Source organism: Coccinella septempunctata, chromosome 4, assembly GCF_907165205.1.
Source record: "Coccinella septempunctata chromosome 4, icCocSept1.1, whole genome shotgun sequence".
Taxonomy (NCBI): domain Eukaryota; kingdom Metazoa; phylum Arthropoda; class Insecta; order Coleoptera; family Coccinellidae; genus Coccinella; species Coccinella septempunctata.
In genome coordinates, this window is record NC_058192.1 from 24,458,772 (window position 1) to 24,483,651 (window position 24,880).

Consider the following 24,880-nt stretch of genomic DNA (forward strand, 5'->3'; position numbering starts at 1 on the left):
CAAATATTAAAAAGTTTACTAGTTTTCAGTTATTAAGCTCCAAGTGCCATGAGCTAGCATTAGCAAATCTGGTCACAACCATTTTTGTATCAATGACTCTCTCGTTATTTATGTGCATTAGAGCTAATCCATTCGAGCAGTTTTCTGCCATAGTGCTTCTGAACCAGTCTCCTTGGAAGAAAAACTGAGCTCTGCTTCTTCAACTGTTGTTACAGGAAATACTACTCGAAATATTTGAAGTAATATGTACAAATTTGGGTAAAAATCTTCGCAACATTTGTCAGGTGCTGATGAAGGACATGATTCGGGATCATTCGGTTAGGAAGTTATCCATTTTTTTTCCATCTTTTTAATTCACTGGAGAGAAGACCCTTGTCAATGTCTGGTTCATCAATACCAGATATTTCTTGCTCTATTTCACTGTCTGAAAGATTATTTAACGTTGCCGGTTGGAATAATGCACTGTAGCGAAAAAACTTTTTTGATAAGTGAGGAATATTTGGATGCCAATTCATTCACTAGGGAATATTCCACCACCCACCCCGAAAGAACCACTTGATGACAGCGCGAACAAAATTCTTGCGAATTACCTTGACATTCAATAGATGGCTGTACTTGTAAGCTTCATATAATAATGTTATTGGCCTAATCTTATTTTACTCAAACAATACTTGAAAGTTCTATGTGTCGAATTATAATAAGGGACCTTCTTCTTTTTAATATTAAGAAAAAGTTGAGGTTGAAAGTATTTTATTGGCGTAGGTACTGATCAAAATCTCTGTCTGAACAGTTCTAAAACTTTTAGGACTTAATAATTCAAATTCTAAAAGTAAAAATATAAAAACACTATGTTATAGGATAAATGTTCATTTCTCCGCTTCTTAGAAAAACTTCACTACTGCATGCAGAAGTGATGGAATAAAAGCATCTCCATTGGAACTACTTGGTTCAACAGCATTACTTGAAGAAAAATCATTTGGTTTATCTGCTGTTTGTTCATAGAGAGATCTTGTGTATTATTTCTAATAATAACTTCACCACCTAAGATCTTTTGGTAGCACTTCTTAACTTTTCTGTAAAATGTTCCACTTTTTTTAACTTTCTTTCATTTACCTAGCTAATTCATTATAATAAAGGTCACGGTTCAAGATAAGATCAAAAAAATAATAGTAAATGGCGACTCGTTTTCATGATAATTATATAATAATTTTATTAAGGTTACGTCCGCGTGCAATATGCTCTAGAGAGCAATCATAAATATCATAAGTATCAAAAATAAAATTTTAAAATTTTTTATAAATGTTCCACATAGCGCTAATAAAACAGTTTAATAGATATTCGCAAAGGAACAAACTAGTATCAGATAACACCAGTACCTATAATCTATTATGAAACAATTTTGTTCTCTGAACTGTCGTATAAATTGTTGTGTTAAAGTTTTTAAAATAGTATTATAGTTTGTCGTAAAACTGTTTGGTAGAACGTTTTTACAACTCCCTTATAAAACAAAATACTTCTTAAAAGCTTATCTAATTGTGTCACTGTCACGGCAATTTTAATAAAACTAAATTGTATTCGACAAGCAGTAATAAAGCAATTATAAAATGAAATAGCACGAACATTATAAAATATCTTTGCTAGTTGGGTGGCTGGCTATGTGTGTAAATCATCCACTACTATAAATAGTAGATGAAACAATTGTTATATAAATTTTCGTATCAATAGAACTCACTCGTGTGATAGATGCAGTTGTTTGATAATTGAATTTTCACAGTAGAGAAATTTCATTCGGAAAAGTATTCATTAGGCTTCGTACAGTTGTGAACTGTACGGAGCAAGCGCAATTCAATTGTTGTAGGGTAAGGAAAATATATCTGCGCTTGCTCTGTACAGTTCACAACCGATGTGAACCACTCTACGAACAAACCTAATAGGTTCGAAATCGAATTGTACCTACTGTTAACGCGGAATTAATACCTACGGTGTATAAAAAGTGTTCACAAAAAATAGTGCTGCAAGCTTTTGCGCGATTGTTCAAATAACCACCTATGGTCATTCATCAAGGAACTGAGCTCATCCAAATGCCTTGGTTGCCTACCAGATGTATTTATCTAACTACAATTACAATATTTTCGAAATTACGATCAATTTGAAATCTGGTTCTCTGCTCTGAATATAACGTTCTAGAGTTCATCCAAACTTTGAGCATTATCTGGCCGATAGGTTTTAGATTAGAATATTTTCTAGAGGATTTTCTCATAGTGCTACAATCCTCAATCAAGTCTTCGTATTATTGTTTTACAACTAGTAGTTATTTTTAGGAATGTTGAAAAAATATGCCTATATCTCCTAAACAATCAAGAGGAATTTCTGACCTAATCTACCCTGAAAATTTCAAGTGCTCAGTCCGACAGCTAGCCGGATTGAATTGAATTATTCCACGAATAATCGATCCATGAGCCCGAAATTTAAAAATCATAAACAATTGGGCATATGAAAACACTCTCATTCCTAGGAAAAAGCACGCAACTACCTATATAGAATATATTTTCAGAAATCCCGCGGAGTGTAATTTTGTGATGACAAATAAACATTTTCAAGCTATTGCCGTTTGAGGATTCAAACTAAAAATATTGAAAACAAATGTTCGTCAAGTAATCAAGAAATCAGAAGAAAATCATTCTTTTTGGTAAATTCAAATCACTCCAATTCAACAAGAGAATTTCCCTCGTCGACGTCTCAAAAACAATAATCAGTCTAACGAGTTCATTCTAGATTAAGGAAGATTTCGCATTGATGACTTTGCGAATTGAAAGGTTTTTGTCTCCTCACGAATTCAATTTCCCGAATGGCTAATGGAAAATTCGCAGGTTTGGGTGATTGAAATCTCCTCTGCAGGAAATGTCAACTTCTGCTAAATGAAAATGTATTTTACCTTGGACATCTTTTCGTTTTTCGGGATGGATTGGATTGTCGCAGCTCATTTAGTCGATGGAATCTCGGTGGACGAATAATTCCCAGCTCCTCAATTTTCTCCCCTGCGATTAGCAAATTCCTAGTTGCTTCATCCATTCTTTTAGGCCTGTTTACAACAGCTATTTCAGATTATCATTCAGGAAGTGAATTGAAATAATACTAGTCGAAATTTTTGCTTAAATTTCTTCAATATTCATTTCGTTGTATAAAATATGGCTGAAAGATCTTCACATATACAGGATGGCCCTTTGAAAACGAAACAGAGCCTTTTACGGGCCAATTTGCCCGTGAAAATGCCCATACAGGTCGACTTTTCTTTGGAGGGGGACACGCATAATTTATTAGTGAAATAGCCACCCTCAAATTTCGAACAGATACGTTGTGTTATACATATGGAAACTTATGAAGCTTTCTATTTTGTACTGTTTCTCGAAAATCGGCTTGGAATTGACTGGATGTTAACTATATTACATGAGAAAATTTTCTGATTCGTGATAAAACGAAGATATTTTCTTAGATTTTGATTATTTTTGAATACTGAAAGAAACGCAATTGAGCAGATATTTTATAGGAGCGAGAAGGTAATAAATAAAAAATTTGGTGTTGTTCTCCTTTGAAAAGGGGTAGAAAAAATTCCCCCTAAAATTTGTTTCGCATGAAACTTTTTTCCTTATTTATACCATTATAAATTTCTGATAGCTTGATTTATTTCGAACAAAAGTACATACATAACTTGCGCCGTTTAGACTGATATTATTTGCGAACTAAATTTACCTAGTAGGCGGATATCATGCTGATATTATAGTATCTCTTCATTGCCTTTTCGTTCCTATAGAATGTCTGCTTCAATTCATTTGGGACTCCCATAAGAAATCACCCCTTAAATTTTTTCGAAACCGTCTATATAAAAAAGGTGTAATAATTAGGTATACATATAATTATCAATTACCTACTCATTACTGAATTTCACCTTATGATACCTACACGATAATTTCAATTGATGATATTTTTTCCATATTCATAAAGTTATATAATATGCATAAAGATTGTTATGCGAATAGCTTCGGATGATAATAAAAATTTCAATTTTTGTGATTTCACTCTAGAAAGGATTATTTTTTATCCGCATCGAATTGAAGAAATGTGGAAGGTGAGTTGAAAGAGTAGTGTGTGACTTTTCAAGCAACCACAAAAATAGTAGTTTTGTATTCAACCTTCCGACAAGAATTCGTCGATCGTCTTCAGGTATTTTCTTGTTTTTGACCGGTGAACTTATCTATTTATTCAAACATCGTTTGGAAAAATTTCTGAGATTTCCCTGATGAATAACACGTGATCGAAAACAAAATTCTATCAGAAACGAAATTTCTATACTCATAGAAAATCTGTGTTTCAAAATCTTAGGTTTGCTAGATGAAGCCCAAATTTTGTAAGATCCTGCAAAACATTAATTTAAAGCGAAGAACTGGTTTTCAACTTGATTGGATTCATATTATTGGAAATATTGGGGAAATTAGCTTTTTCGTAGTAACCAAGCATCACTGGACGGATCAGTGTGTGGATGGATGACCGCCTTGGTTATGAGTTTATTTGATCAAGCGCATCAAGGCTCCTGACTTCACATCAGAGATTCCTCATTTAATATTAGATGGGTAGTAGTGTATCGGTACTTCACAACTAGTAACTGGGTTGAATCCATTGAACCGATATTTTTTCAGAAAATTTGTTAATCAGGGCACTGTATAAGTACTGTGAGTGTCGAAGGAAACTTGATGAAATAGGCAAGAACAGCAAAGTATCTTCAGTCTAGGTTTCTGGTTACTCTGGAATCAAAGGAAAAGAGGAGCCAGTACACTTACGAGAAAACGACCACAAACGTCACTTAGGCGCTGGTCTCCCTCACCCGCTGCCCGCTACCGACGACGTACGGCTGACGTCATACGGGAACGCTGGCGGTCGCTGACAACGGGCGCATGGTCTCTCTGAAATACCTTTCGCATTCTACATGCGCGCTGCAACACTAGGCTACTATGTAGTGTGTTTCAAGATCCAAGATGAATGTAGAATTCGAGTAGAATTACTTACTTGTTTGATTTTTGGGGAAGAAGACGATGAACTATTGGCTTTGTCAACAAAGAGGCAAAAAACGGATACAATGTTCCAGAACAGGAAAAAGGAAGGCACTTTTTACGGTTTGGATAACTGTATTAAGTGCAATGATACAAAATTTAATGAATTTTCTCGACTTCCCCAAGAAGTTTAAGTTTAATTGAACATGAAATCACAAAACCTCCAACCATTAGATGCCCACGGCCTATTTCACCCTCTAAAAATCATTATGCTTGAGTACATTACTTTTATAGTCACTATGTGAGGCATGTATAGTGCAAGATAACATTCTATTAACTGAATCAGCATTTCGTACTTTTTCTTATTAAAAGAACTCATTTTTCCCTCTGACGTCCACCCGTCACTATGCTATTGAATCAATCCAACCGGCGCGTGCGACGTGTGACCTTCGCCAGCCGCGGCTGAACGTCGCACGCGACGTTTCAGGCAGACCGTGCCCGTAGTTTTCCGAATATAGCATTCACACGTTGACGGCGGCGGGTCCGCGTACGTCGTCGGTCGCGGGCAGCGGGTGTTCGGGGAGACCAGCGCCTTACTTGCCCAGAGCCTTTATGTGGTATAGCAAAGTGTTTCTGGAGAAGGAAGACATCGAAAGAGAAGCACTCTGGAGGAATCTTCCAGGAATGGATCATTCCAAAAAGTTCCTCCGGAATTTTAAATCAAGAGTGAATTTCTTTATTATTATACTATGGTTTTATCACACAACGCCTCAACTACTAATATGCCAAATAGAACAATTTAATGAGAGTCGTAGATAAAACTGACATTCCGTGGAAATGAAATTTAAATATTCTGCTTTTTACTCGGGCAATACCAGTAAATATAAAAAAAATCCTCAGTGCGTCTAATAAACTGGCCAGGGACTGTACACCCTACACCGTTATAGTGGTCACTTCAAAGGAAGAAGCGTTAGAACGTCAGACACCACGCATTTATATGGGGTTTTCATTATAATTTAATTCTATGAGTTGGTCAATATTTTTTATTCGTCGAACAAAAAAAAATTTTTCATTGAAGAACAAATATTCATGCATGTTATTAACTCTTCCGAGGTGCAATTACCTCTTCTATGAATTTCCACATGAAGAAATTTCTCGAAAAGTCTCGCCATTGGCTACAATTCGTATCCTGGTGAAATTGAAAAAAGACGTTCCTTAAGTGCCTCCATCTTTTCTACGAAAGTGCAAACTATTGTAATATCCGTAACTTTTACTTATCGTTCAAGTGTCCCGGCAACACCCCACATTCTGGTAGTCTTTACCCCTTTACGACTTATACGGATGGCGAGAAAGTCCCGTCCTCAACTAGAAATACAAAAGCAGAGCCGGTTAAAGTACATTGTCAATGTCTATTTGACAACATTAGTTCAGAGTATTATAAATGTAAACAACAAATAATTGTTGTACATATAAATGTACTTACAAACGAAAATATTGAAATAAGCGGTGAAAATCACTTAGGTACTTTTTATATATTATTCATTTCAGTCATCATTATTGATTTTGTATTTTATGTCCCCGAGTTCTTAGTGATTTCGAAACATCAATCAATAAGGCGGTTAAAGACCGAGATGACTACGAAGGAACTGGTAGAATTCTTCACTCATGGTTATCCATAGAGAACATGCCGTTATCCAAGGAGAGTTGCGATACACTGGTTTCGCTCTTATTTGAGCTCATCAGTACCGCATAACTCACCAACCATGTCGACTTAGTAAATCACAGGACCTTTTGTTGAAAGCCTGTATGCGTATCGAAGTACTAAATGAATCGATGCGACCATTAGATTAAGTAAATGGTTTCTAATTGTTTACAGTCGTTTTCCTGCTTGTTTCAACATTTTCACTATGAATATAGTTGTTCAGGCTTTTTATGATACCACGCTATAATTTTGACGAATATTCAATGAAAATGTACAAAAACGCGCCCCTGCATTTTTGTTTTCAGTTGATTTGTATACAATGTCATTAGCCAACTAAAGTGTACTCAAGTCAGGTGGACCAATCCAAAGTTCTGATATATAGGTATAAAAAATGTCATCCCCAATTTTATTTCATTACTTTTCACATTGAATCTATTATACAACTTCTAAAATGGAATGCCCAGCTTTGAAATACATCAGACCTAATTTAATTTTTCTGGCTCTTTTCAAATAACTAGGTTACTTTGATGAATTTCGATACACAGTCTTGTTTTTATTTTGTTGAATTTTATGTAGCCGAATCTGAACCGACTTATGGCTTTCGGAAAATATGGATCAAACGAATAAAACAGCCCCTATCTTTTACAATAATAGCAACGTAGACCCTATAAACATGGGTGATTTGCAATCATCCGAGTGTTCTCTACTTAATGTTGAGCTATGTACATTTCACTATGAAGCACTCAATATATGCAGTGTAAGTAATATTACGGTAACCACGAATTTTCGAAAATAAGGTACATAATTCCCATAATTCTGAAACAATGCTTATAGTCCGAGAGCTGGCAGCAAAAACAACTACCTCATAAGTTACCAAAGGTTTGGTTTGGCACTTTGGTTCAACTTTATTACCCAAACTTGAAACCGCCCGTCTGCCGGGCGTGAGTGGTCGCCTTATGGGATAAAAAAAATTGAAAAGATGAGAAAAAATCGATAGCAACTTCCTAATAGTTACCAAGATGAATGTTGGGTCAAAATGGTCTAGGATCTTAACTGAATTGAAATCGTAAGCGTCTGCCAACAGGGGTGGTCGCTATTTCGAAACAGACGCTGTCAAATACAGGGTGGTTCAGATCATAACCAAGAAATTTTAACCACGTATTCTACATCAAAAATAAGCCCTAGTATGTCATATAAACATATGTCGAGAAATGTTTCCTCTCCGAGATACGGGGTGTTAAAATTATAGAAAAAAAAAAGTTTTTTATTAATAACTTTCACACTGCTTGAAATATTTTTATGAAATTTGAGACATAGGTTTTGAGCGTCAAGGAGCACTTTTTGCATAATATCATTTCTTTTCTATTCTACCAGTGGCCTCCGTACTGCAGCGAGACTGAATATTTTCAGAAAAAAAAATGATACGCCACTGGTTTTTCCGACAATAAAAATTACTTTTCAAATCCTTATTTAATTTGGAGCAAATTCGGTTTCTTGACTTTTTGCTGAGCGAGGCACCGTTTCCGGTTAAAAAAATAAAACACATTCTCATGCATGAAGAAATCGCAAAAATTTGATATAGCAATAAAATGGTTACTACGGTTTTGTAGCAATTTTCTAAGATTAGATAAATTCAACACACACCCAACTCCTATTTTTAGGGTAGATTAATTTGATTAAAAAACTTAAATGACAGTTTTGGTTTCCAATTACTCGTTTCAATACAAGCATAACCATAAAAGACTGTAATTCCTTCATTGTGGAAAGCAAAGTGTGCCATGGAGGATACTTCGTGAATTTGATAAGAATCCAACAACAAGCAGTCGAATAGCAGCTCGCACACTTCGATTTTCTATGTCAAAAATTCTTGCAACCCGTCCAAGGTTTACGAGAAGGTGATGAACAGCGAAGGTTATTTTTTTGCCAATGGATTCTTTGTTCAATTGAGCAGAATAGAGACTTTTTAAATACCATATAATGGACTGGTGAATCGTGTTTCAGTCGTCGGGGCGTGGTAAACTTTCATAACCAGCATGTATGAGCCCACGAAAATCCACATCCCATTCGATCAAGAAATTTCCAAATAGAATTTAGTGTTAATGTTTGGCTTGGAGTTTATTATAATCACCTATTTGGACCCTATTTCTTACCAGAGCGAGTTAGTGGTGAAAATTTTTTACAATTTCTAATGGCAGAGCTTGCAAATATGTGGGAAAATATTCCAGTAGAATCAAGGTTAGCGGCTTGGTTTCAACTTGACGGTTGTCCAGCCCACTTTCATAGAAATGTGAGGAACTGGTTGGATAATAATTTTCCAGAAAGATGGATCGGACGTAATGGGCCAGTCAGTTGGCCTCCACGGAGCCCCGATATTACCCCTTTGGACTACTTCGTATGGGGGTTTTTGAAAGAAATCGTATATATGACTTCTGTGAACTCAAGGGAAAAACTTATTGGCCGTATTTAAAATGCTTGCGACGAACTAAGAAATCGAAATTTAGCTGCTGCTGTCGGATCTATTAGACGTCGATGTGAATTATGTGTTCAGCAAAATGGGTCATACTTCGAACATCTTTAAGTTTGGCGATTTCTTCATGCATGAGAGTGTGTTTTATTTTTTTAACCGGAAACGGTGCCTCGTACAGCAAAAAGTCAAGAGACCGAATTTGCTCCAAATTGAATAAGGATTAAAAAAGTAATTTTTATTGCGAAAAAAACCAGTGGCGTATCATTTTTTTATCTGAAAATATTCAGTCTCGTTGCAGTACGGACGCCACTGGTAGAATAGAAAAGAAATGATATTATGCAAAAAGTGCTCCATGACGCTCAAAACCTATGTCTCAAATTTCATAAGAATATTTCAAGCAGTGTGAAAGTTATTAATAAAAAACATTTTTTTTTTCTATAATTTTAACACCCCGTATCTCGGAGAGGAAACATTTCTCGACATATGTTTATATGACAAACTAGGGCTTATTTTTGATGTAGAATACGTGGTTAAAATTTCTTGGTTATGATCTGAACCACCCTGTATTTGACAGCGTCTGCTTCGAAATAGCGACCACCCCTGTTGGCAGACGCTTACGATTTCAATTCAGTTAAGATCCTAGACCATTTTGACCCAACATTAATCTTGGTAACTATAAGGAAGTTGCTATCGATTTTTTCTCATCTTTTCAATTTTTTTTATCTCATAAGGCGACCACTCTTGCCCGGCAGACGGGCGGTTTCAAGTTTTGGTAATAAAGTTGAACCAAAGTGCCAAACCAAACCTTTGGTAACTTATGAGGTAGTTGTTTTTGCTGCCAGCTCTCGGACTATTAGCTATGCGGTTTTCACCATTTGGTTAGTCATAAAATAGTCTAAAAGCTAGCAACATTTACGATCAAGAATTTTAGGAAGGCTGATTCTTCAATATATGATTACTTGGAGTTTCCTGAACAGAAAACAAAAATGTCGTCTGCCAGATATTCAGCAACGGCCAAAACATTTGCCCAAAATAATTCATCTTCTCAATTGAGTAATTGAGTTTTGAGTAATGCAACAAAAATAAATCTTCTTAAATTGGCATGATGCAATTTCATATTTTTTACCTAGAGAACGCAACGTTTCCCTGCTGGTAGAGGTGTCGTATTCTGTTCAAGTGGGTCTAAGGAATCATGTATTGAAAAAACAGCCTTGGATCCAGGAAAGAGTCTTATTTGGGTGCTTTTTTAACTTTTTGTTGGATAGTAAATGAAGCTAACGGTTTCCCCACTGTCTACAATAATCATGTTATCGTCACAATGACGAATGCTGGAGGACATATTTGTTTATAGTTGAATTGCTTCAGAATCGAATCCAGATCATTTTCTTATTAAACTTGATATCCCCTACGACTAGGAAATAATGGATATAAAAACAAAAATCTAACGAAATTGGGGGATATTATCAGGACTCTAATGACGAAACAGCGAGAAGAGTTGAAAGCCATCAGGAGTTTTTATCCCCATTAGTGGAATTTCCTGAATAAAGCAGGTTTTCTTGCTTCCGCCAGTTAAAAATTCAACGGTGTAGTTCATGAATTTGCGGCTAACAGTATGCCCGCGAGAATTACTAGCACTTTTATCCGCTCGAAGCTTTTTCATGTGTTCTCTGACTTTACTGCCGTTTCTCACCTCCGAATAATATACCTACCCTATAAAATGCTAAAATCATTTTCGGAAGGAATGGGGTAATTTTTGCATATCCAGTTATTCTGCGTTATTTTATGTTAGTATTCCGCGATTTAATGAGATCGCCCAGATATTTGTTTGACAGATGAATTATTTGCAAACATTTTCAGTTCAAAACTCGATTTGATAGCAGTGTGAAATAAAATTGAAAAATATTGTTCAGTGTATTTATACTCATATGTGAAGAATGTGGAGATGCTCTCAAACTATATTCTTGAAATTCTTTTTTTACTACTATTAGAACACATAAGCGTTCAAAAGCTCAAAACTCCTCATGTCGAGCATCTTCGTTCTTTCCACCTTTTAGTGCACAAATAAAAATAATTTTTGGATTTTTAGTTCACTACAAAAAAGTTCTTCTACCTTGTAAATATTCAACTACACTCTTACAATGAAAAAGTATTTTTTTTTAAATTATATTTGTGCCTTTCGGTTGCTTAAAGCATTTTACAATCCTGGGAATGTCGCCCGCTCTCAGATCCAAGTGATATGAAAGACATTTTATATTGTATAAATAAGTTTTGACAACATTATTCAGGCGTTTTTTCGTGTTTCGTGCATTATAACGTGCGTAAAAAAAAATTCGTCGTCAAGTAGGCAATGGAATTTTGAACGTCGATATTTCGTGTCTAAACGTTATTCTTAGCTCTTGCTTATGGAGAGTACCCTCCATACTTTTGCTGTACTACTTTCCAGGTGAACTGTCAAGTTAGAAATTAGCATTTTGGATTGTTGTTGAATTAAAATTATCAGGAAATTACAAAGGTGGTTTTTACGGACGTGTCAAAAGCATTCACTATTGGATCCTGTTTCAAAATTGGGGAGAATATAGAATGATCTATTCCAGCGACATTCCCAATGCATATCCCAAAGTTGCTGAAAGAATCAATCTTTCGAAAGTACTGTTTTGCGATGCGTCGACGGAACAGGTATGTTCAAGCAAAAAAAAAGTAGTGGTCGACCAAAGAAGAAAACCTCAGAGTTATTCAGCAATAATGAAAATATGATGACAGAAGACAGAAGCTCCGCGAACCTCTGTTCGGGTTTTATCTCTAGTGGCTGGAGTATCTCTTGGCATTTTTTATGTCACACGATTTCGAATGAAAGACATTAGTGTGTTTTTATAAAGATTGATACATTATCAGAAAATTGAAAAGATTGATTACCTATTCTTGTAGTATCCAAAAAAAAATTGGAGTTGCATCAGTCAATGGCCAAATGTGGGATCTATTATATTATCTTTTATGGAACTTTAACAGTAGAACGTTATGAACAAGGAGAAAGCATCACCTATATTTATAGCTAAATTGAATTTTGATAAATTGTCCAATATTCATTTTCATGTTTAATTATGGATTTTCAATAACGACCAAATCAATTCAATATTTATAGACACTTAATAAACATATTGAGATTCTTACTGTGCTTTATTCATATTACTGAAATAGGTAGAACCTTTTAAAAAAAAATATATATATAATACCACGATCTGTTCCAGATTCATGTCTGTTGCGTATGAAAATAGTGGACATCGGTTAAAATTTTTACCAAGAATTTAACTAATCAACTCAGATTGTTTGGATTCTTGTGATCTGATCATTGTATACATTTTGGAAAGATGAAGTAATTCAAGAAAAGAAGTACGTTCAAACACCGAATAACAACGTTTAAAATTCCATAGCCTACTTGACGAGGAATTTTTTTGAACACACGTTATTTATGTTTTCCCAGCCCAAGAGGGAAAATCGGGATTTACTCGAGCGAGTCAGAATAATACCACGACCTTGGACCTTGTAGAGTACCTCTACCAAAAATTAGATCTGTATATAGGGGGAATTGTCTAGGACAGCTGATACTTTTGGCATTCATCATAAAAGATGTAGAGCATAACATTTTCTACAAAAAAAAAGGGTATAACTGCATGTTTAGCGTCCTGAGAGAAGGACAAGTACTAAAATGAAGGAAATGGACAAGTAGGAAATCTAAATTGAGAAGTGAACTTTATGGAACGTGTTGTCATCAATCGAAAGAGTAGTAGGTAGAACGGTTTCTGGCTTATTTGCCGTCATCAGTACCCCATAACTCAAATCGATGATGACAACCAAAATGAAATGCAGAACTTATATTCCATGTCAGGAATAACATCTGAGATATAACAAAACAGATGTGACATCTGGCGGAGAAATGTCTACATTTCCTACGTACAGATGACGGCAAATGAGCCAGAAACCGGTCTACCTACTACACTTTCGATTTATGGCGACACGTTCCATGCAATTCACTTCTCAATTTAGATTTCCTACTAGTCCATTTCCATTATTTTCTACAAATTTCATCCGAAGCAATTTTTTCTACGTTAGAATTTTTTTGAGATATATGGCGATGAAGGTTCATTGTACTGGGTTTCTACATTGGCCTTTCGCATGTGTGGCTAAGCTCCTCGCCCTCATCACCCTCCAGCTCGAAAACGGTTAAGAGTATGTAAAATTACTTCAGATAAAAGTTGTATAGAATTATATTAAACTGACACCCTCGAGTATGTACAAGTAACGACTTTTGTTTGCATTTTCAAAGGAACGCTGTGACCTTGCGTCACGTCCGAATTGTCATTTTCTCGAAAAGTAGCTTTTTTGGATCCAATGAGCTTATCCTCTGAAAATCTCACACGCTCAAAATATTTTATTTTTACCATTTTCAACTATTCCTTACGGCCAGCCCCACTTCGCAAACTGTCAGATAAGCATGAATTTATTATCAGAGACACTTAGAGCATATGCAGTATCTCTGACACGCTCGAGTATGTACACCTGACGATTTTTTTACATCTATGCGACCCTGCAGACGCTTTCCCCACCGCTGAAAGCGCTTACACCAGAGAATTGTTTTTTCCTTTCTACCACCTAATCTTCAAAATCCACTAGGTCTCCACGACGCTCGAGTGAGTCTCGATTTAGCATCGTCTGCTCCCCAACTATAATAGATATATCTACTTCTTGATTATTTGTTGGGTTATCGCGTCGCTACAAATGTGTTGTTATAGTACGAGATCCCGCTGCATATTCACTACTTTCATTACGTATAGAGTCAAACACACATTTTTACATACGTTTATGGATAGGAGAATACAATAATAACACCGCAGCCTGTCAAAAGTGGCCGCAAGTAATTTTAAGAAATTAATGTTAATCAATATTTCAAGAAAAATTTCGTTCACTCCGTTTTGAAATAAAATATCATCCACATCATAACAATGCATGAAAAGAATACTAAAATCCATAGCTGCCGTTGCACACTCGGCCACAACTACCTCGCAGCCAGGTTTAAGCAGGTAACATTTCGATGTAATTCTACGTTCATGACGTACACGGATGTTTTTTAAAGCAAATTAAAGCTAACTTGTTTTCGAATATAATGATATATGGCTGCCTGAGAAAAAATAGCCGCAAGTTAGGTCTGCCATCTGTTAAATTAGCGAGATATCCGAAATAAAGGGAAAGAGATGGCGCGCAACGCCACTTGTTGAATGAGGATGGTGGATGCCAGGCGTGTGAGTATTTAAAGCCATTGCGCATGCGTCGATAGATGGGGTTTTTAGCCGGCGGCTGAAACTAATGAATATTATGAAAAAACTTAAAGTATTAAGAGATTTGTTTTATAATAAAAGGAGTTCATTCATTAAGTACAAATGTAATTAAATCTCAAGAATTTTTTTTTCCTGTTTCTTCAAAATCAGTCTCTTGATCAAGTTATATTTTATATCTGTGTATTACATTTTCTAGTCCAAGTCCGATTCCTCGCTGCTTTCATAATCGCAGTTGTCACTATCGTCGTCGCAATCAGAGTTTCTTTCATCATCTGAAAATTTGTAAGCTCAATTACATAATACATTTTCAACTTGTATCGGAGTTGAACTTACCAGAAACCATGTTGGTTTTAGGATACCATCCAGAAGAAGTCAACCATTTATTCTCCGCACTAAAATTTAAACAGTGGTACTTAGTAGCATTGAGCCACATCGAATTGACTAAAATGGTCCGTACCATCTTTTGTTTTAATGACTTCCAACACGGTAAAATGTGGGTTGAAACAAACCCTTTGAAATTTTTAATGAATTTTTCATTATCCTCTTTTGCCGCATACATCTTGTGGAACATGATGAATCGTCCAGTGTCTTTGGAATGAACTTTTGTGAGAATTATCATCTTTTTAAGAAATTCTTCTTATGTTTCAATATTAATTTATTTGGACCTCATTCCTATTAGATTCTATTATATGCATTGCTCCCGAACTCTCAATATTCGTATAGCGCCCGACGAAGGGTAAATACATAAATAATATCAACAGCAGTGTGTACAACGAGCTCCAGCACGTGGTTATAATATAAGAATAATTCAGATTGAGAACCCCAAGACTCCTTTCACACCACGGGTTTTTACCGTCAAGTTTTTACCGGAAAACAACCGAATGAAAAATTATTCATCGGGTTTTATCCGTACGGTGGGCACATCCAGCTCTCGAATCTCGTGGCGATAAGCGCCCCCGAAAGTGCAATCCGGTTGTTTTCCAGTGCGAAACTAAACGGATACACGTGTGAAATATCCCATTATATCAATGTAACTCGGAACATCGAGTAAAAACCCGATGGTGTGAAATGAGTCTAACACTCTCTTACTTTATTTCGGATATCTCGCTATTTTAACAGATGGCAGACCTAACTTGCGGCTATTTTTTCACAGGCAGCCATATATCATCATATTCGAAAAAAAAATTATCTTTAATTTGATATCAAAAACATCCGTGTACGTCATGAACGTAGAAATACATCGAAATGTTACCTGCTTACACCTGGCTGCGAGGTAGTTGCGGCCGAGTGTGCAACGGCAGCTATGGATTTTAGTATTCTTTACATGCATTGTTATGATGTGGATGATATTTTATTTCAAAACTAAGTGAACGAAATTTCTCTTGAAATATTGATTAACATAAATTTAATTTAAATTACTTGCGGCCACTTCAGACAGGCTGCGATGTTATCAGTGTATTCTCCTACCCATAAACGTATGTATTATAGAAATGTGTGTTTGCCTCTGTACGTAATGAACGTAGTAATTCTGCAGTGGGATCTTAGACTATTATAAGAACGTAAGATTTTATGTATTTGCATGCAAACTGTGGAATCATACTAATGAGATAGTTAGTGGGATTTTTGCAGATTCACGATGACATCCGCTTCTTCATTCAATTTCTCGACTCAATTCGAACAGACACAATTGTACCGTAATCTCAGTTAAACTCCCCCTTATCCGATTTGTTGGGATCGAAAGCGGAAAGAGGTGTCGAGATAAAACGAACAAAATAGGTATTAGATACCGAATCGGCAGACCCTAAGCCTATCAGGAATTCAGTGGAATTAAATTTTCGTAGCAGTCCAGCTGAGCCCACGTCCTATATTATTCTGCTGCAATTTAATGAAATGGAAGGAACAGATGCTGCAACTCCTACGGATTCTGGCGTGGAAATATCAACGGAACAATTGAAAGATGCTCAAAAACAGCTATTGTATAGGAAAAAGTTCTCACTTTATAGATTGAGCCTTTAATGCGTTTATACGGGGTGATTGGTATTTCGAAGTGATTCTCCAATGCGATTGCGCCGCAACGTGGGAAAAGGGTATTGGGGTATAGAAAAATAGTGACCTAGTGAACTTCATTTCACACTTTTCTACCGGATATTCTTTTCAATTCTAAATACATCGATAATTTGTAACTGTCGCAGTTGATTTTCTCCATTTGCCTTCCACCTGACAAATTTGCACCATGAGAAGAGTTTCTCACTGACAAAGATGGACTGATCAGATGAAATTATTCCCCAGTATATTCCATATCCGAGTAGTGACTCGAAGTTAGTATAAGTGAGTACTATTTTCGTCGACCTGAACAAAAAATTATATTGTACGTATTAATTTCCGAACGAAAAGTCAACTATTTTTGAAGGCGAGTAGTTTTCGTCCTGATTTACTTTTCGTACTGATTTATTTTTCGTCCGGCTTTTCGTCACTAAGCAATATATAAGATCCCGGTGCGACTGAATCAATTTTGTGAATACAGAATTTGATGAAAACCTAAGTGCCTGTGACAATAACTGTCATTTGATGTTGTCAAATCAATTCTTTACGGAATCGGTTAGATTTTACCAGTGAATTAGGTACGATATATATTCATAATTCTGAACGTATAGATGACTCTGTTGAGCTTTTTTGAAAGATAATCAATATGTGTGTTCAACTTCAAGATTTTATCTATTATGATTCCCAAAAACTTGGTACTCTAAACAGTTTTAATATGTTGGTTGACAAACCTCTGAAGGTGTTTCTTTCCAATTACTAGCTATTGAAATACAAGATGCCACTCTCAGAAACTAGAGCGGAAAAACCTAGACTATACTACATTCACTTTTATTCTAGGACTCGGTTGGTCATGAAATAATTTTCTCAGGTTTTTGTAACTAGAACGGACTAAGGTTCGCACTCATGAAATGTCGTTAATCTCATAACGTCATTGCCACAACTAATATGAATTAATATTACAAAAATGCCGAAAGTGATTGAAAAAGAGAGAAGACAGGGTTTCAGGAAGTGCTAATTAGAATTCAGGTCCGCTCACAAAAATAGTAGGTAACCCTGATATTCTAATATGTACAATATATCAGACGGTGGCGAACATATTCAATGTAAGTGAATTTATATATTAATTCATATGAATCTGAACGACTTATATTTTAGCGTAATGTTTCCACAATCAGGAAAATTGTGAATGAAGAGGACGACAAAGAATTTCCCTCAATTTAGAGACCCAAAAAAGTGGTAGCATTTGAGAATTTTATTTTAGAGCAAACGAATGCAAAAACTTATGATATAATAATATTACTTTGATATAATAATATTATATCAAAGTACTGAAAATAAACAGCCATAAATACGAGCCAGTTGTCCAGTTAATTGTTAATTCATGTGAAATTTTGGTTCAAAGGTGAAGTTCCCCTTGCCTTGAAACTTCCTTTGATTATTTTGAGCTACATTGATGCAAGAGGGTTTTTTGCTGAACAATTTAACATTTTTGTGATTATCAGTTAATTCCGTCGAAAGATACCCATTCCCTACCACTGCATCAGATGCATTTAATCTTCGGGTTGATTTTTTTTTAAATTCTACAACTGATGTAAAGTAGTCAACCTTTAGCCAAAGAAGATAACCAACATTAACTCTCCTCAAGCTACTGTGTCAATAATTCACCATTCTTCAATAGCAAAAATAAATATATTTAAAAAATGATCTCTTGTTTTTTCCATGCAAATAACTAGATGTGGTATGCATTCAATCAGTTTGTATAAACGTCAATTATCTTCGTCACATATTTTCCGAAGTGATTCGCCATTGTGATGAAAAACGTAATTACTGTGACTTTCACGTAGAACGGACAACATAGCGCTGATTTAAAACCAAAAAATGTTTTGCCAATATCCCACATTTTCGTACTATACAGAGTATAATGTGTCAAATTTCTATGGCCAACCGAGTGTTAAAATAAAAGTGAATTCAGTATATCTAAATGTATATTTTGAGTTAGGTAAGTTCCAAAAAACGTATACAAATCTATCCGTACGCCATATCTCAAGCTTTTTTACGGAACTAACCGAATATTGTTTCAGTATTCAATTATTACTTTTTTTTTTTTTCAGATTTGAGGTTATAGTTGTATGTGTTCACCTCTACTCTTGTCGAATTATAATAATAACTAGCAGGCCAGGCGATCCATCTTTACAGGCCTTTACACAATGCAAAGTAATATTTTTCAAGCATTCGTGCAGGTACAAAAATCCTCGTCTTTGACTAGGATTTTTGTTACTATCAGCACTCTTGCTTCTTGATTTTTTTCGGATAAATTAGCTGCTCTTATGATATTACTTCGAGGCGACGCGACGTAGTAATTCCAAATAACAATAACCTTCTAGATAGGCACATCGAAAAGATTTCGAAATACAGAGTTGTGGAAGAACAAATCAGAATACAATGGAAGTTAAAAGATATGATGACCATCCCTATTGTCATTGCATCAAGGCTTAATACTTGATACCGAAGAAACTAACAGATAATGAAAGAATAACAGTATTTGATATTCAGGGTTTAATATTATTCAAAATACAATAGTAATCGGCGACGTTTCGGGCAGTACTCTTTCTCTAGCCTTCGAAATAAATTATTTTAAGTTATTTCCCAACTTATTTGTTGGATGTCATTGGGGTTATAACCCCAATTTATAACAAATAAGTTGGGAAATAACTTAAAATAAATTATTTCGAAGGCTAGAGAAAGGGTACTGCCCGAAACGTCGCCGATTACCATTGTATTTTGAATAATATTAAACCCTGAATATCAAATACTGTTATTCTTTCATAAGTCACACAGGGTAAATACTTATCATTCGCTAACAGATAATTTGAGGAAACTTCAGTTGGACGAAAATATCTACAAAGTCATGCAGAAAGCGGTACTGCTTGGGACGGCAAGTACATGGGAAATGCAGAATGTGAATTTGGCACATTAAGAATCAAAAATAGAGAAAAAGAACATTTGTACTAATCACATTTCCATAACTATATGAGACTGACTCTTGAGGCCCATTCACAGGGGTAGAGTTTCTCGTCTCATTATAGAAGGTTGTCAAGAAGTAATTATAGAACATTATGAAAAATATGAGAAATGAGAAGTATATCAGAACGTTTGATCATGTAAACAGAAACAAAACCTAAAATATTGCTCTCGATATGCTCGAATCGACGACGCCAGTATTGTGGAATCTAAATCTAAACAAAATTTGACAGCAGGAGTTGTCCAGCTGTGTTATTAATAGTTTTCTTTCCAAGAATAATTACGAGTGCGGTACGTGAGGGAATATTAATTGAACTTGAAAAAGATTATATGATTTTCACAAAAATTTAGAGTTTTCAAACCACGACGTGTTTCGCTATCACAATAGCATCTTGAGATAGGTGAAGGTGAACTTTTCACCTTGAGTTTGAAAACTCATTTTTATGAAAATCATATAATGTCTGTTTTGACTTCAATTATGGATTTGGATTATCAATCCAAAATCCCATAAAGAAATTTCAATTGCTTCTGCCCTTCTGAGACAGATCAGAAATCTGGTTCCACAAAATCATGAAAATTGTTCGACAGATGCGCTTTTACTACGTGAACATCATAGGGGATATTACTGTAACAGCGGTGCACCAACTACACTAAATTGCAATATTTGAATAATTATAAAATATAATGAATGCGATGAAGAGGAGAGATTACTTAAGCAATTATAAGAAATAAAAGTGCCATAAACATGGAATCGCAAACTTGTCGTTTCGAGATACAGTGTGTTAAAGTTTAAATTTTTGAACTGGTATCAAAACAAATATGTATATTCATTATTACAAATACCGACTTCAACTTAATAGACATTAAGTCTAACAATGAATTTATTAACCACAGATTACTTACTGAATTTTTATGACAATTTGGATATTTCTAAGGATTTCGATAGAATCGTTTTTTCTCGAAATCGGTAGCAGATACGACAAAACTGCAAAAGACCATAAAGTTTAATATTACAACAAAAGCTTCTTCTGCAATCGAAATTGGCATCTCGCATGGTGTGAACTATCAATTTTAATATTTGTGCCAAATTTCGGTTGAATGTCTTTTGAAGTGTAGATGATATAAGAGAAAAAATGGAAAAAATTTCTAACTTCAACAACGTGTATCTCGAAAACGACTCGTTTGCGGTCCCATGTTTATGAGAATTTTTTTTCTTAAAATTACTCGTTACTCGTACATTCGTTTGCACCTTCAGTTTAGGAACACCCTGTGTTGCCTTTTTGACATATAATTAAATTAATTAATATTGTGTGTTCACACGTTTATGATGAATGTGATTGTATTGAATAGGTTATTCTTTGATTTTCTTCAAGTTTCCCTATATGAAGAGATCATAACCACGATATAAAAATTAACATATAGGATGTTATATGGCGACTTCGGTCATTTCTCAATATAACTGATGTTGGATAAAAACATTGTTCCGTTTATGCACATGCTGCTATTAATATCGATTAGGAATATTATGATCACAGGTTGCTCGGATGATCTTCTGTTTTCTTCTATGAAAAGAAGCAACAAGCTTTATATGGTCCTGATTTTATGATCTTTCCATGTAAGAAAAGCAGAAAATATATCCAAAATCATGCTGCCTACATATGAAGAAATTTTTTTCACGAAATATAGGTATCTATTAATTTCAATATTCAATGAAAAACAATGTGGTTATATTGAGAAACCTAAATCCTCCCATGAATATCTCAGTATATCTGGAAATGACCCAAGTTGTCATAGAACAGCCTATATAAGAGGTTTTCTTACTGTTGAAATGACCTGTTATTATAAGAAAACTAAAAAACCATCAGAAAACAACGAGTATACATGCATAATATTCTTTGTCCATTGAAAAAGCCTAACGGGCATCTTGTACACTGTGTCCCATTTTGGTTGAGACTGCACTATATCTATGCTGTTATTAAAGATAGAGACATGATACATAAACTGTTTATAACTGTTGTTATAAACTGAATTATTCCATCTGATTATTTTTTCATCCGATCATTTTCTCATCATTTATCTTCATTTTGAAGTTTAGTCGACATTAAGCAATCCATAGCAACAAGGGTAAGTTGACGTTTTTCCACATGAATTAAATTATTATTAATAAATTATAATTTTTTAGTAAATTAAAATAACATGAGCATGATAATAAACGTCATTTTGTTCGTATTGCTAGGGATTGAATAATGCCCTATCTACAATCAATCGAGGCAATACCTTTCATGTCATTTAATAAAGTAGGTAGGGGAGACTAGGGAGCATTGATACATGGGGAGGCTTGATACAGGCTTATATCCGCGGTCTGTAGCCGTTTTCAAAAGTATTATACTAGTGAACACTATTCTTTGGCAGAGGGCATTGCGTGATATTAATCTGTAAGGCTAACACTAGTTTGTTTGTGAAATATTCAACAAAGAGTGTTTCGAGGTGAGAAATTGTAAGTTTTTACTCAAGTTACCTAAGGGTTTTATGATCATGCATTAATTCTTCGGCATAAACAAACATTTCACTGGGGAATATGCATAAAACTACTCAATTTACAGTTTTATTCGCTTTTCAAAATATATGGGTATAAGATGAAAACATAAATCACTTTAAAAATTGCTTTCTGGGAGGTTTGAGACATTTGTCGTGGGGAGGCCTGATACATGTATAATTTTCAAAAAATATTCCGTAGCTAGTTGGATAGGCCTACATGAAGGCGTCTTCACCATCCAACATATCAAAGGGATTTTTAAAAACCGTACAATCCCCATGTATTTAACGAGGCCGACTTTTCTTGTGTGGAAGTGACTAACTAACAATTTCCTGATTTTTCTACACCCATAGGACCAAAGCAAGCCAGTATCATTGCTGACCTACCTACTGAGCTGAATAATCCTCTCGATTACTCTCCCAGTACATCGTATCAATCCTCCCATATGTGGGGAGGCTTGAGACAGTTTGCATGTTTTTGTGTTCAACGTTCTGTACAGAATAAGATGTTTATGTTTTGCGACTTCTATATTCATTTTGTTGAACGATTAATTGAAGAATTATATAATATAAGAAAAGTCCTGCTTCTTCATATAATTCCGTTTCCAGAATAAAAATTCCAAAAAACGTATCAACCCTCCCCAGTCTCCCCTACATAATTCTCTTGGTAGTGTCATTATTTGAATCCTGATCAGAACGGAATAGGACGCGTGAATTTTAAATGTTTATTCATTCGAAGAAATTTATCTACTTGCCCTTCGATTAATTCGGATCAATTCAACTAACTTGTTGTATAATAGTTGAGCATTTATAGTTTATTTTTTCGAAATTATAAACATTTATAACTCACATGTTGTATACAACATTTTATTCCATTTTGATTAGGATTCAAATTTTAACATTTTTTAGACAATTATCTAATTTATGAAATGACATGAAAGGTATCGCTTAGATTGTGGCTAGGGCATTATTCAATCCATATCAACAAGAGCAAGTTGAAGTGAAAATTATTTCACTGAATGGATAAACGTCAACTTACCCTTTTTAAATTAAAAAAAAATCACACCATTTCTGTTAGATTTCACACTGAGTAAATTATTTTGATATTTGAAGAGTAGTCGCAGTTGAATAAATGGTTATGTAAAAATTTAAGGTGAAACGTGAAAAATAGGAGCCCAGAAATGGATAATCACCGTTATCGATAAACCGTCCCCAAGCATACGTTATATGGAGGGTACCCTCCATAATCCGTCAACACGATCGAGAATCTATCCCCTCATTAGTCAGTTGAATCTCAGAATAATGGGATAAAGCAAATATTCACCTCGATGACAAATCCTGTAATCCTTCTCCTCCATCCTGGCCCACATTTATCGGAATTGTAGCACTCTGAACTTGGACTAGGAGGAACGGAATAACGAATAGAGTCACTGGGTTATTCATTTTGTTGAAATACGCGAGAGAAGCTCTTTTCCCTCTCGACACCGGATTATTGCGGAACCTACCCGTGCAACATTCTAGTGACTTGTGGTCGAAAAACTATCGCACTGTAGAAGTAAAGTCCGTATGAAATGTTTATAGCTTGACTGTGCTGTTGCTTGATATTTCTTAACGTAAATAGTCGAATAAACAATCAATAATCTTTCTTCCATGGAAGTGTTTGTTTTTTAATTCAAACAATAACATTCGGGAGGAATTTCTGTAGCATGAATTGTTCGTGTGAATATCATGAAATCCTCCATGGTGCCCTTCTCCTACTTCCCTCAACTGTTGGTTTAATGGCCGTATGCACCGTTTGATTGAACCAAGCTTAAGCTCTAAAACGACGTTTAAAGCCCGTCACAGAACAGACCCATACTTGACTTACTTTATGAGCCCGTTTGCAACAGCCGAGAATTCTCTAGAAAATTTACTCGAGATTTCATGCGCCGTGAATTATGTACCGTTACATACGCACTTTCGGTAGAATTCTCTGTTCAGTTGCGTACTAAATAGTCTAGGCCCTTTTCTTGCGAGAATTTTGTAGAGAATTCTCCAGAGAATTCTCGGCTGTTGCAAACGGGCTTAAGCATATAATCTCTGTAGAAAAAAAGGATGTTTAAGGAATTAATCTCGTTTAATGAAACGGTGCATATGGCCATAAGTGGTTATTTAAGGACCACTTCAAACTACTTAAACTTTAAACCTTCCCGTATGATACAAATTTGTTGCTGAAAACCTAGTACTCCGAAACCGAAAAACGAAAAAGAATTCACTTGGGATCTGATGCACCAAACTACTCTAAAACATTTCACTTTGTAGTTTTAAATTCTCAAATGAAGTACATTGCACCAAAAGTAATCAGAATTGAAAAGAGACGGTGAAAAAGAAATCTATGATGCTGTGTTTCGATGTATGATTATAATGATTTTTATATATTATAAATTCTTTTCAGCGTATAAGTATTCATACATCGTTGACCTCTGTAAAGAAAGTGAATGTGTATTACAGTTTTTTTCGAAACATTATTGATTATTGGCTTTATGTGTGGCAGCAGTTTGAATATCCTTACGAGGATATATTGAAAAATTCTTAGCCTACTATAGAACCAAACAAAATTTCAATGTCGAAATATTTTATCACTGAACATATTCTCCTCTTAATTGAATACATTTATTACAGCGAACCTGCAACGTCTCTAGAACTTTCAAAAAAAAAGTTTCTTCTTGCTCTGCAAACCAGACCTCCACAGCTTTTA

The 24,880-nt window shown here is 35.1% G+C and overlaps 1 protein-coding gene across 2 annotated transcripts in view; it reads right to left on the reverse strand.

Annotated features, from left to right (window-relative positions):
* LOC123311219 overlaps positions 1-23,726 on the reverse strand; it is a 35,832-nt gene extending 12,106 nt beyond the window's left edge. Inside the window, exons 1-2 of one of the 2 annotated variants that reach the window (XM_044895049.1) lie at positions 23,468-23,726; positions 2,936-3,082 (exon numbers count right to left, since the gene is read on the reverse strand). In XM_044895049.1, coding sequence (XP_044750984.1) covers positions 2,936-3,082; positions 23,468-23,586 — 266 coding nt within the window. In that variant the 5' untranslated portion in view covers positions 23,587-23,726. The remainder of the gene's footprint in view (positions 1-2,935; positions 3,083-23,467) is intronic. The other variant, XM_044895051.1, reaches the window with a different exon arrangement.
* Between the last annotated feature and the right edge of the window lie 1,154 nt (positions 23,727-24,880).